The sequence below is a fragment of the Bombina bombina genome, chromosome 12 (assembly GCF_027579735.1).
Source record: "Bombina bombina isolate aBomBom1 chromosome 12, aBomBom1.pri, whole genome shotgun sequence".
In the NCBI taxonomy this organism is placed as follows: Eukaryota; Metazoa; Chordata; class Amphibia; order Anura; family Bombinatoridae; genus Bombina; species Bombina bombina.
Window position 1 is genome coordinate 73,179,479 of NC_069510.1, and position 12,836 is coordinate 73,192,314.

Below are 12,836 nucleotides of genomic sequence, written 5' to 3' on the forward strand. Positions count from 1 at the left end.
CCACTGCTCTTTGGTAGATGAGAGGGCATAAATGCATTTTGAGTTATGTGCATATTATAAAAGTTTTAACTGAGGTAAAACAGTGTATGAAAAAAAGTGTAACAAAAAGCTTATAAATATTTTATTAGAATTTCTAAAAAGCTGCAAAATTACTTACACTTTAGTTTTGCCAAGTGTAGCCTGCTCCACCCCCCTTATCAGTATCCTACTCCAAACTTTGTGGTATCATACAACACAGTGATTGTAAGGAAAATTACTTATGCTAGCAAGGGAGGGTTGAGGAGGGACAGCAGGTACTGCTATTGTTTGTTGCATGTGACATTGGGATAATGTCACATGCTTTGTGAAAGCTTCAGCATTATACTGTGCATTGCTTTATTCAGGTGTCATGTGACTCTGCCCCCTACCGCGCACGTATGCATTCTGCTGAAGCTATGGCCTGGAATGCACCTTCCATATATGGAAATGCCCAGGGGGGAGCTTGCTGCAAACAAAACTATGCCTGAATTAAAGGGGTTAATGGGGGTTAAACAGAAACCATTTGCAGGTAAGCTTTGGCTGCATTATATATTTAGAAACGTATGTTAGTTCATACTGTTTTATGTCCCTGTTGTATTATGTCCTCTTCTGAGCATTGGCAAAACTGACTTGCATTTTAGCCAATCAGTGCTGACTCTTAAATAACTCCATGGTAGTGAGCACAATGTTATCTATATGGTACACATGAACTAGTGCTGTCTGTCAAAACCGTCAAAATGCACTGAGATAAGAGGCAGTTCAACGGCTTAGAAATAAGCTTATGAGCCTACCTAGGTTTAGCTTTCAACTAAGAATACCAAGAGACCAAATCAAATTTGATGATAAAAGTAAATTAAAAAGTTGTTTAAAATTGCATGCCCTATCTGAATCATGAAAGTTTAATTTTCACTAAACTGTCCCTTTAAGTGAAAAACATCCATCATGTCTGTTAGAACCAAGAAAGAGAAAAACGCCAAATCTGTGAAGTTCTATTTTATACAAATGTTTTTTAAGAAAAAATGTATTTAGTGTTTAATGTCCCTTTATTACATTTACCTGTGTGCACTGTTTAAATTTGTCGCTGGCTGATGACATCACAGGCACATTATTAATATATTTACCTGTGTACATTGTTCTTAGCTACGTCACAGCTGCTGCTTAAAGGGACAGTCTACACCTAAAACAACGTTACCCCATAGTTACGATCTCATGATTACAATTATATCGATACCCTGGACCCCTATTATCGTGTATCCGCTTACCCACTTTTTCAGAAAAATAGTTTTTATTCCTTGATTCAAACATGGCTGTTTAACTCCTCCCATTAGCTTCTCCTCCTGTCTTCTCGAGTCCTGATCTTTCCCTATAACACTCGTGCACGGACTAAACAGTGACCTGATTAGACCCTAATACGCATGCGCAATTATCCTCAGCTCAAAACCGGAAGTCGGTAATTATCTCTGCACACACAGAACGGGTAACTCTTTTTTTTCTTTCCCTCTGCAGAAGTAAACTAAAGCCGGATTGCTAAATAATAGGTAAATAAAAGTTAATTAAATGCGATAAACTAATCTTGTTAGTTTGCAGACTGTGTACGAATACTTACAATAAATAAACACTGGTACTTCTGTGAATTCATAGCGGTAAAAAGATAGATCGAAACTTTGGTTCCAGATACTTGGTTCCCAGTTACGTTGCGCATGCGCGAAGCAATGAATGCGCGATACAGTTTTTTAATCGGTGATCAGTTTTTTATTGGACGGTGCAAACTAAGAGAGTGGGTGACGTATTGTGTGGGCGGATCGGAGCGGCCATTTCTAACAGTCAGAATCTAACTTTTCATGGAGAATAACTCTGGATGTGTACAAGTCTCGATATGGTTGCAGGGGTGAGCAAACAAAATCTGAACATTATCTAACGGATGGATTAAGGTTGTTTTAGGTGTAGACTGTCCCTTTAACTGCTGGTCTGTTCCTTTCTAGTAATATATTCCGTTAAATTTGAATGACATAATTTAATTCTGAGACAATTCTCTTGCTAGGTTTTCACCCGGAGATGTGGTGATGATTCAGCCACGGAATTCTCCCCAACATGTACAACATTTCTGCAGCCTTCTACGTCTGGAACCAGACAGGAAGTTTACTTTGATACCCCAGGATTCAGGTGAGTTTAGTAATCAGCATTGTTTGTCTATGCAGGATATGTATAGATTTTACAGATACTATTCTAAGAATTACATTGGATAGCTTAAAGGGACACTGAACCCAAATAGTTTCTTTTGTGATTCAGATAGAGCATGCAATTTTAAGCAACTTTCTAATTAACTCCTATTATCAATTTTTTTCTTCATTCTCTTGCTATCTTTATTTGAAAAAGAAGGCATCTAAGCTAAGGAGCCAGCCAATTTGTGGTTCAGGACCCCGGACAGCACTTGTTTATTGGTGGGTGAATTTATCCACCAATCAGCAAGAACAACCCAGTTTGTTCACCAATAATGGGCCGGCTTCTAAACTTACATTCTTGCTTTTCAAATAAAGATACCAAGAGAATGAAGAAAATTTGATAATAGGAGTAAATTAGAAAGTTGCTTAAAATTGCATGCTCTATCTGAATCATGAAAGAAAAAAAATTGGGTTTAGTGTCCCTTTAAAGTAACATTCTAAAAAGAAATTAGATAGAAAATGTTTAGTTTTTGTTTTTTTGCAAAGAGGTTAAGCAGATTGCTAAAATCTCATGTTGGAGCCACTATACTTTGCAGTTCCTGAGCAGGATTCGGAGATTAAATGGCAGATACGTGTCTATGCTTCTAATTGGCTCACAGACCATGTCCCTTTAAACTATCCCGCATTTCAGTTTATGTTATATTCCTTCTGTAAATCTTACTTTCAATAATGCACCACAAGCACTGGGCCTAATCTTCTCCAGTCTCACAATGAAGAAAGGGCTACACCAGGATTATCCATCCTGAAACACAGGCGCCATAATGCCTCTGTGGCTTTTTATCTCACCCCAGCATTCCCGCTACACATCTACATTTTCCTATGTGCAACACACGACTTTCATCATTTCTGTCTGTGTAGATCCAGTATATAGTTTTCTGGGTCTTTGTTTATATGTGTATACCTTCTTCATTGCTTGCTAAATAATTACTGATTTAGATTGTTTTTAAAGACAGAAATATATGGTTGATGAATTTGTTTTTTTCCCTTCGACACTCTAGTGCAATTAAATGAAAGGTGGCCCTTAAAGGGACATAATACTCATATTCTAAATCACTTGAAACTGATGCAGTATAACTGTAAAAAGCTGACAGTAAAATATCGCCTGAGCATCTCTATGTAAAAAAGGAAGATATTTTACCTCACAATCTCCTCAGCTCAGCAGAGTAAGTTTTGTGTAAAAAGTTATACTTCACCTGCTCCCAGCTGCAGGTAAAAAAAAAATGAAGAAATGAACAGCAGCCAATCAGCATCAACGGTGCTGAGGTCATGAACTCTTTTACTGTGATCTCATGAGATTTGACTTAACTCTCATGAGATTTCATTGTAAACTTCCCTAATCTGAATAGGGAAATAATATGATAGTGCACAAGGTTCATCCTTTCAGCTGTCCCAGGACAGACATACTAATATGCTGCTTAGAAATCCTTTACAATGGGATGTGGCTACTGAGGAACTTTTGAGGTAAAATAGCTTTCTTTTTTACATAGAGATGTTCAGGTGATATTTTCTAGTCAGCTTTTTACAGCTGTACTGCATCACTTTCAATTGTTTAAACATTTGGGTATTATGGCGCTTTAAGGTTGGACACTCCTGCTTTATGATCTTTTAAAGGTCAATTTTGAAACAATTGCATGGTCTGATACGCTACAGCATGTCATTTTAAGACTAGCAACCCTGCTCTACTGTGTGTTTAACCCCGGAGGGATTTAAACACACAGTAGAAATACTGCTCAGGACTCGACTGCTAGTCTCAGGCGGAAACTGTCACTAATCCAATATGCAGTGATAGTTAAAGGTTTATTTTCTATCAAGTGCAGTCCAGCCCCAAAACACCAGGCAATTCTCCTCTGAGCAAGGAACATGGCAACCCCAGACAATCGTTTTGGCTCTCTGTGGGCCTCATCAGTAATGTGCAGACCTTACTAGGCAGGATCAGACTGATGTACTCCAGGAAATTTCTCCTCTGTGAAAAACACAATTGGGCTAAAAGAGGCTGCTCCTAGGAGGTAAGTTGCCATAGAACAAGCTACTGCGGTGTTGTTCATTCCTAGATAAACGTTTCTCTTTCTGAATGTGTTTGCATTATGACCCTCAGGAACTGCTCGGTGTGCTTAGAGGCATATGGCTGCACCTTACTGACGAGGCCCACAGAAGGCCGAAACGATCCTCAAGGGTTTCCATATTCCTTGTTCAGAGGAGAGTTGCCTGGTATTTGATGTACTTTAGGAAAGTTCTCTTTTGTGAAAAGCACGGTTTTGCTATAAAAAAAGGGTGTTTCCAGGTGGTAATTTGCCATAAAACAAGCAACTGAGCTAATGATCTATGATTCCCCACTCTGCTGAGATTCTCATAGTAGTCTTGTCATTACTGAGAGGTCCTTCAAACAATTCTGTTAAGGTAAATGTTAGCTTTAGAGCTGTTTATCCAACTAGACAGGGTTCTGGTGTGAAGAAGAGACACCTATATCTAGTAGAAAAAAAACAAAGATTTTGTGTGCTTTGTCTCCATGCATTTTGATCTTTTGGCCCCAATTTATAACTTGGTGGAAAGTCCACAATTTTAGAGTTAAATTACAATAAAGAGGACATAATAAATAATGATAATATAGTTTTTTTTGCTACACGTCATAATTTTTTTTTTATTACCTTCTCATCGTTTTTAGTGTCCCTTTAAAGGGCATTAGAAACAAAATTCATTTTATAAGCATAGTATTGAGGTTATGCCACGCCTCCCTCTAGTCATGGGTGCAGCCATTTTGAAATATAACTTTTACTGCTTTACAGAGAATATGTGTTTGCAAGTGTGCAGCATCTCTCCTTCAAATACCTACAGTGTAACCTAGAATCCAAAATGGCAGCTTCCATAATTAGTTTAATGTCCCTTTAAGACATTTATGGACAGTATTAAGTTTTCTATCCACTCTTTGGACAACTGTATAATTCTTACAAGTCTTTAGTATTTAAAATTAATTAATTTTAGTCACTGCTATATTTATATATATTTTTTTGCCCCTAGCCATACCAGTCCCTGCGCACCTTACTCAGCCTTGCACCATACAGTATCTTGTAGAGAGGTACCTGGATATTTGCTCCGTGCCCCGACGCTCCTTCTTTGAGCTGTTGTCCCACTTCTCTCCAGATGAGATGGAGAGGGAGAAGTTGCAGGAGTTCAGTTCTGCTTCTGGACAGGATGAGCTGTATACGTACTGCAACCGACTACGTCGGACCACTCTAGAGGTATTGGAATGATCATAGAGATATAGGCACCCTAAAGGGACATGTTACCCATATTCTAGATTACTTGAAAGTGATGGCGCATATCTGTTAAAAACTGAATTTCTTTATGTAAAAAAGGAAGATATTTTACTTTCAGAATGTCTTTAGTTCCCCAGAGTAAGTTCTCTTTGAGCAGTTATCCTTCAACTACTCTTTATCTGCATGGTGAAAAAACCTCAGCAATCAACATCATCAGTGCTGAGTTCACACTTTGCTTTACTGTGATCTTGCCGGATTTCACAATAATCTCTCTAGATTTTTAAAGTAAACTTTATTGACTGAATCTACAAATGCCAGATAATCACTATCTTGTATTATGACAAGTTCCCTGATTGGCTGCTTAATGTATCTTTACGGTGGGATGTGGCTACTGAGGCAATTGTGAGGTAAAATATCTTTCCTTTTTACATAGAGATATTCAGGTGATATGTTCTAGTCAGATTTATACAGATATGCTGTATCACTTTCAAGTTATTTAGCTTTGGGGCAACATGTCCTTTTAAAGGGACATTGAAATCATATTGTATATCATTAATAAATCACTGAATTGCTAAAGGTACAAAAAGTCTATAAAAAAATTAAATGTATGCTGGCCCTCCCTGGTTATACTTACCAGTTAGAACCCCCTCTCTGAGGGAGTGGATAGAGTTTACCACTCCCCCATCTCCCATAAGAAACTCCACAAATTTCCACCCCCTTTTTACATCTAGTTCTGTCCATCCTTCAGTTTCAACAGCACTAGGAACCCTCTCTTTCCTCTTTGGCTTAGTTGGGAGGGGCATACCTTTGGCTTGTACTGTGGTGTTCTGCTACAGCTATCTAATGTCCTAGTGTGCATGTTAGGACGTCTTTGGCTATATAACAGCGGACCAACTTCTTGGGGTATGCCTTTGGTTTTGACTGTGGCATACTGTGGTGGTTATTGTGATCCTGCATCTTTTTCCTATCTTATGGCAACCACTTTCAATCATCATTTACCTCTATTCTACTGCCGCTTTCCCTCACCTCAAGCTCTAGGTGGATGCTCTGATTCAACCACAGAGGCTCCAACTTGCCTAAGTTTTTCCACCAATCCCTTATGTATTAAAGAAATTACAGCATGAATTTTGTAACAGTAATGCCATAGGTTCAAGATTCCATTTGCCATACAGAACCACAAAGCTTTCAGATGATGACATGGCTGCTGAGATCAATCTTGTAAGAAGTCAGCTTCTTCTATATATGATCAGATTTAAAACAATGTTTCATCTTGGGCTCTGCAGCATGATATATCCCTCGATTATCTCCATTATGTTTGTTTTTTTTGCAAAAATTATGTGCTTGAACACTCTCAAAGTTTCAGCAATTTCTGCAATATCTGGAACTAAATTGGCGCAAAAACCTTTAATACTTAATTTTGTCAACTATTGACTCATATCCTACCTTCAGTCACTTTTGTTCTTCCTACCTGGGACTTACCCTTAGTTCTAGAAGTTATTATGGACTCTCCTTTTGAACCTTTGCGTGAGGTGTCCTTCTGGTTTTTAACCTTGACGGCTATTTTACTGGTTTCAAGCCGTGTCTGCTAAGGAATAATATATTGCTTTTTATCAAGACAAAGTAGTCTTACATACAGTTCCAGAATTCCTACCAAAGATAGTATCAGAGTTCCACAGATCAGATATTGTTTTACCTTCTTTCTGTCCAGAGAAATAAGAGCCACAAGCGTAGCCTTTATATTGTCTGTATTTTGTCCGATGTCTTCATATTTATGTGAAGAGAACACAATCAATTAGGAAGAGTGAATGTTTGTTCGATATACTGAGGGTATCTCACCTGGGCCAAGCTCCGGTTAAAACAACCATCTCCAGCTGGATTATTCAAAACATCTACAGACCTTGCAGAGAAAGAACTGAACCTGTGGCTCATGGGCTCAAGGCTTACTCTACAAGGACAATTGCAATGTCATGGGCTTATGAGCTGATGCTTTTCCATCTGAGATATGTCAAGCTGTGGTCTGGAAATCTCATACCTTTGTATCACACTACAAATTGGATAAAAAAAAATATACTGAATGAGTGGCGCTAGTTAAAGCTGAGGCATCATATGAGTTAATACAAATGGGATGTCTATCCTAATCACCAATATCGTATCTCAAAGTTTATAAAAGAAATAACGCTCTAAATAATAAATATTTATTAATAGTAAAAGGCAAGTTCTAAAATTGTATACAATGCAATGAATATTGTATTCTACAAAATAGTTGTGGCTTGGGAACTTCCTGGCAGCGGCCATCTTAGGTCGAAATATTTTGAGCTGCTCCTCTCTGCAGGATATTTTTCTAAAATTCCTCGATATTTGGAATCATTGCCTGTCCAAACCTCTATATCCTAGATCGGGAAGGAATTCTGCATAAATTGAGCTATATATTACACTACTTTGCAGCCCTAATATTCCGGAGACTATCTTGAGGCTTCAGCCTCCATATCAACCCCCCAGCCAGTATCCCTGGATGCTGACTGCGAAGCAGTTTAAGATATAAGCTGCACATACACCGCTGACATTTGCTGAATATGGAGGAGTTTTACATTTCTCTTAAGATACTACTGGAGGAGTATGAAGAGAAAATATGTCTGAGATTTGATCAAGCCCTCTCCACACTGACTGCACCTAATTCATTGGGAAGCAAAGTTACGCAGCAAGAAACAGCGCAGGAAAATTTACAACCACCTGATCTCCCACATAGACTGGATCGCACAGATTGTCTGATGGGTGGAGAGAAGGGAAACCCAATGCAAGGCCTGCTTCAACCTGACCTCCCCTCCCTGGCTTTGTGGAGCGGGGACCCGGAGGCCTCTGATTTTACACGGAGGGAGTACAGAGACATTTGCGCTTATCGGGTAACGTCACCCACATGGGATTCACAAAGCCCATTCCTAGATGGCCATCTGCTGTAGCGTGCCCTAAAGTCAGCTCTACCGACTACCGGGAGGGATGCTGCCGACCCCCCTCGGTGGGAGATAGGGTTTCCTGGGACTGCACTTTACCAGAGCTGCTTTGACACTGTCTACAAGGAGCGCCACCAGATTAATAGCAGTCAAGCCTCTGCCAAGAACTTTGCCTATCGTCCCAGCTGTCTAGACTCTCTAGAGAACTGGATGCTTACCCTGCTACTACAATGCCCGGGGTCTCCAACCGTACAGCATCCAGTATACCGGCATTGGAATTACTGCTGCTCAATATTACTCTGTAGGAGAAGAGTGGGTTAAGTAATTTCTGGCTTTGAGGGACACTATGGCTGGGACCTGAAACATTTTATTTAGTGTACCAGAGACAACCATTGAAGGCTTATAACTTTTAAATATACGCCATATGCCTTGATAATGTGATAATATCAAACATGTTTGATATCACGGAGCTGTCCACCTCGGAGGAGTTGTGATTCAGTGAGGTGCGTACCCTACATTGTTATCTCTATACACATGCAGTTTTCCCGTAGCATTGCTGATCCTCCATCTGGAGGAGACCTTTTTTCTCCAGACGTTACTGCACAGTTCAGATGGCAGTGTCTGCGGCCTTAATGCTTTACCTCGCCTTGCTAAGCGCAAGCGAAAGGTTACATATTGCACTCCTTTCCAGAGTACATCAAATCATTTTTGCATTTAACTGATAGGGTTATCCGAAGATGAAGTTCTTTCTAAGACTTCAGAGTATGAACTTTCTGGGTCAGAGTCTACTGCCTCTCAACCTCCAGCTGCGGAGGAACCAGACTTTAGTTTTAGGAATTTGCGCTTCTTCTAAAGAAGTTTTTGGCGAATTCAGGGGTTCCAGAGGTCATATTGCCTGATGACCCTTTATTTCCTAAATTGAATAGAGTTTGAGGACAGGGTGGTGCCTTCCCTGCCCCTGTTGTCCCGGGTATTCCACCTTGGACTGTACAGTTCCCTGTGGGTGCGACTGTCCCTGAGTGTTGTGCCTTTCGTTACAGAATTGGGCGCTTCGCGGTCTGCTCTTCGAATGGCGCACCTCATTAGACATGTGGGGATGATGTAATCTCCTGATTGTCCATGTATTGAGATCTTTTCCATTTTTTTTGGAATATCAGGGCTCCGTTTGGCTGGTCCTGCGGTAGGCCTGATTCTTTTGGGCGTTAACCTACGGGTTGCCTTGTATTTTATTTTCATCCGATATGATGTCCTGTCTGTTTTTCTTCGCGGCTTGATGGTTAGGACCCGGATTGCAGGCTGGTCCTGTTTGGGTTCAGTTCTGTCTGGTAGCTGTTCGGACACGTGGCGCTGCTCTGCTTGGCTGGTCCAATAGAGGCACTAAGTGCTCATGTTATCCTCTGTGTTAAACTAAGCATTCTAGAGGACCGGTGGGTCTGTGAGGCAGGAAAGATTGTCTCAGTCCTTATAGCCTTCAATTTGGATGACTGGGTCAGTGGAGTTCCGCTGCGTCTCTCTCTCTTGTGTCAGACCCCATTGCTCCTTCCCATGTAGTGGAGGGTTGGTGGGCTTGAGCCCTCTTGCCGCTGAGTTGGGGGCGGTTTGGCCTTTTTTCTTTTAAGGCCCTGGGAATTGTCCTTCTGGACTTAGTTCTTAGCAGCTAGTATTTTATTGGGTAGTTCAGCTGCCTTGCAGATGATGTGTTGCAGAATGTGACCAGCTGCAGCTATTGCACATTGACTGTGTACTGGGTAGCTAATTTTTATGAGACCTTTTGGTCTTCCTCTGTTGTCTCCATGTGAGTTAGGTCTCCATTTAGGGACCTGGGTTTCCCTCCGGGATATGGTCGTTCCCTGTTAGGGGCACTGGGCGTGGTCTCCTTGGGTTCTGCTCGGAGCTGGTTATGCTGTGAGTCCTTTTCTCTCTATGATCCTCTGATTGTATGGAGGGGATGTGGAGACCAGCCTTTGCTAGAGTGATTTGGCCTCGGTGTTTTCCCCTTGCTTGTTGTCCTGCGGCTGTTTAAGAGTCTATGGGCTCTAGTCTCGTTGTACAACTTTTATTGCCTTAACTCCTTTGGAGCATTGGACTTTGGCAAGGGGTGGTCTCTTCCTTGGTTCGGGACTTGCGAGTTGTCTCGTTATCAATCTGGATATTGCATTGATATTTCCCTGTGGTCTGTTTTTTTTATATCAGACGGGGTGTTAAATTCTCGGATATTGTTTGTTTAAACAATTGGGGGCTCGGTTCTGTTTTCTGCCAGGTGTTTCCGGTTGCTGAGGCTTCGCTCAGTGTTTTCCTTTGTGGAGTTGTTGCTGGACTTTTTGGCTCTAGGGCTGGTTCCCAGTTCCTGGGAACTTGGGCTATGTCCTTTTACTTGGACTAGTTGACCTGGTCGTCTGATTCCTGATGCTCATTGTGCTGGGCTTACGCCTTTATGGTCAGTTTCCCTTGGTCAGCTTGCTGTAGTAAACCTTATGGATTCACTGCTCTGCAGTCTCTGCTGCAGCTATTGCACATTGGATGTGTGTAAGCAAGCTAATTCCTTAGGGGATTCCGTCCAAGTTCATCTGCATTGGAGATTGATCTCTCCTTAGCCTGTGGCTTTGTGGGCAGGTGCTCTGCCTTTTTGGCCCCATCCCTTTTCTTAGGGTGGGGGGCTTAGTCTCCTTCTTATGGAGGTGTGGTCCTTTTTCTAGGGATTCTCTTGGATTCAGGAGGTTGGAACTGAGAGTTAACCTTTCAGAGAGGGGTGTTTTTCTCTGCGTTGTTACGTTCCATCTGGAGTGTTGCTGGCTCTGTGTCGAGACTATGGTGGGCCTTTTGTTAGATTCCTTTGGGTCTATGGCCTTGTCGTCTGTTTCTAAGGAGTCGGGTTGGCACCCGTGCTCTGTTGGGATGGCTGTGACCATTCTTCCGCTCGTTTTTGACTTCTGTTCGTGATGCGTTGTCATCTTCAGGATCTAGGTTGGCATTGTAGCTAGCCTCACTCCTCATTGCTAGTCTGTTTAAACATGTCTGACACAGAGGAACCTACTTGTTCATTATGTTTGAAAGCCATGGTGGAGCCCCATAGGAGAATGTGTACTAAATGTATTGATTTCACCTTAAACAGTAAAGATCAGTCTTTATCTATAAAAGAATTATCACCAGAGGGTTCTGTCGAGGGGGAAGTTATGCCGACTAACTCTCCCCACGTGTCAGACCCTTCGCCTCCCGCTTAGGGGACGCATGCTAATATGGCGCCAATTACATCAGGGACGCCCATAGCGATTACCTTGCAGGACATGGCTGCAATCATGAATAATACCCTGTCAGAGGTATTATCTAGATTGCCTGAATTAAGAGGCAAGCGAGATAGCTCTGGGGTTAGGAGAGATACAGAGCTCGCAAATGCTGTTAGAGCCATGTCTGATACTGCGTCTCAGTATGCAGAACATGAGGACGGAGAGCTTCAGTCTGTGGGGAAACCTGATTCAGAGATTTCTAATTTTAAATTTAAGCTTGAGAACCTCCATGTATTGCTTGGGGAGGTATTAGCTGCTCTGAATGACTGTAACACAGTTGCAATTCCAGAGAAATTGTGTAGGCTGGATAGATACTATGCGGTGCCGGTGTGCACTGACGTTTTTCCTATACCTAAAAGGCTTACAGAAATTATTAGCAAGGAGTGGGATAGACCCGGTGTGCCCTTTTCCAATAGACGCCACTACACGGGACTTATAGCAGACGGTCCCTAAGGTGGAGGGAGCAGTTTCTACTTTAGCAAAGCGTACCACTATCCCGGTTGAGGACAGTTGTGCTTTTTCAGATCCAATGGATAAAACATTGGAGGGTTACCTTAAGAAAATGTTTATTCAACAAGGTTTTATTTTACAGCCCCTTGCATGCATTGCGCCTGTCACTGCTGCGGCGGCATTCTGGTTTGAGGCCCTGGAAGAGGCCATCCAGACAGCTCCATTGAATTAAATTATTGAGAAGCTTAGAACGCTTAAGCTAGCTAACTCATTTGTTTCTGATGCCATTGTTCATTTGACTAAACTAATGGCTAAGAATTCTGGATTCACCATCCAGGCGCGTAGGGCGCTATGGCTTAAATCCTGGTCAGCTGACGTGACTTCAAAGTCTAAATTACTCAACATTCCTTTCAAGGGGCAGACCTTATTCGGGCCTGGCTTGAAGGAAATTATTGCTGACATTACTGGAGGCAAGGGTCATACCCTTCCTCAGGACAGGGCCAAATCAAAGGCCAAACAGTCTAATTGTCGTGCCTTTCGAAATTTCAAGGCAGGAGCAGCATCAACTTCCTCCGCTTCAAAACAAGAGGGAACTGTTGCTCGTTCCAGACAGGCCTGGAAACCTAACCAGTCCTGGAACAAGGGCAAGCAGGCCAGAAA

At 41.7% G+C, this 12,836-nt stretch overlaps 1 protein-coding gene across 1 annotated transcript in view; it reads left to right on the top strand.

Moving 5' to 3' along the window:
- The window catches only part of NDOR1 (NADPH dependent diflavin oxidoreductase 1), a 127,171-nt gene that overhangs the window by 48,406 nt on the left and 65,929 nt on the right, over positions 1-12,836 (top strand). Inside the window, exons 8-9 of the mRNA XM_053696225.1 lie at positions 2,060-2,181; positions 5,256-5,476. Coding sequence (XP_053552200.1) covers positions 2,060-2,181; positions 5,256-5,476 — 343 coding nt within the window. The remainder of the gene's footprint in view (positions 1-2,059; positions 2,182-5,255; positions 5,477-12,836) is intronic.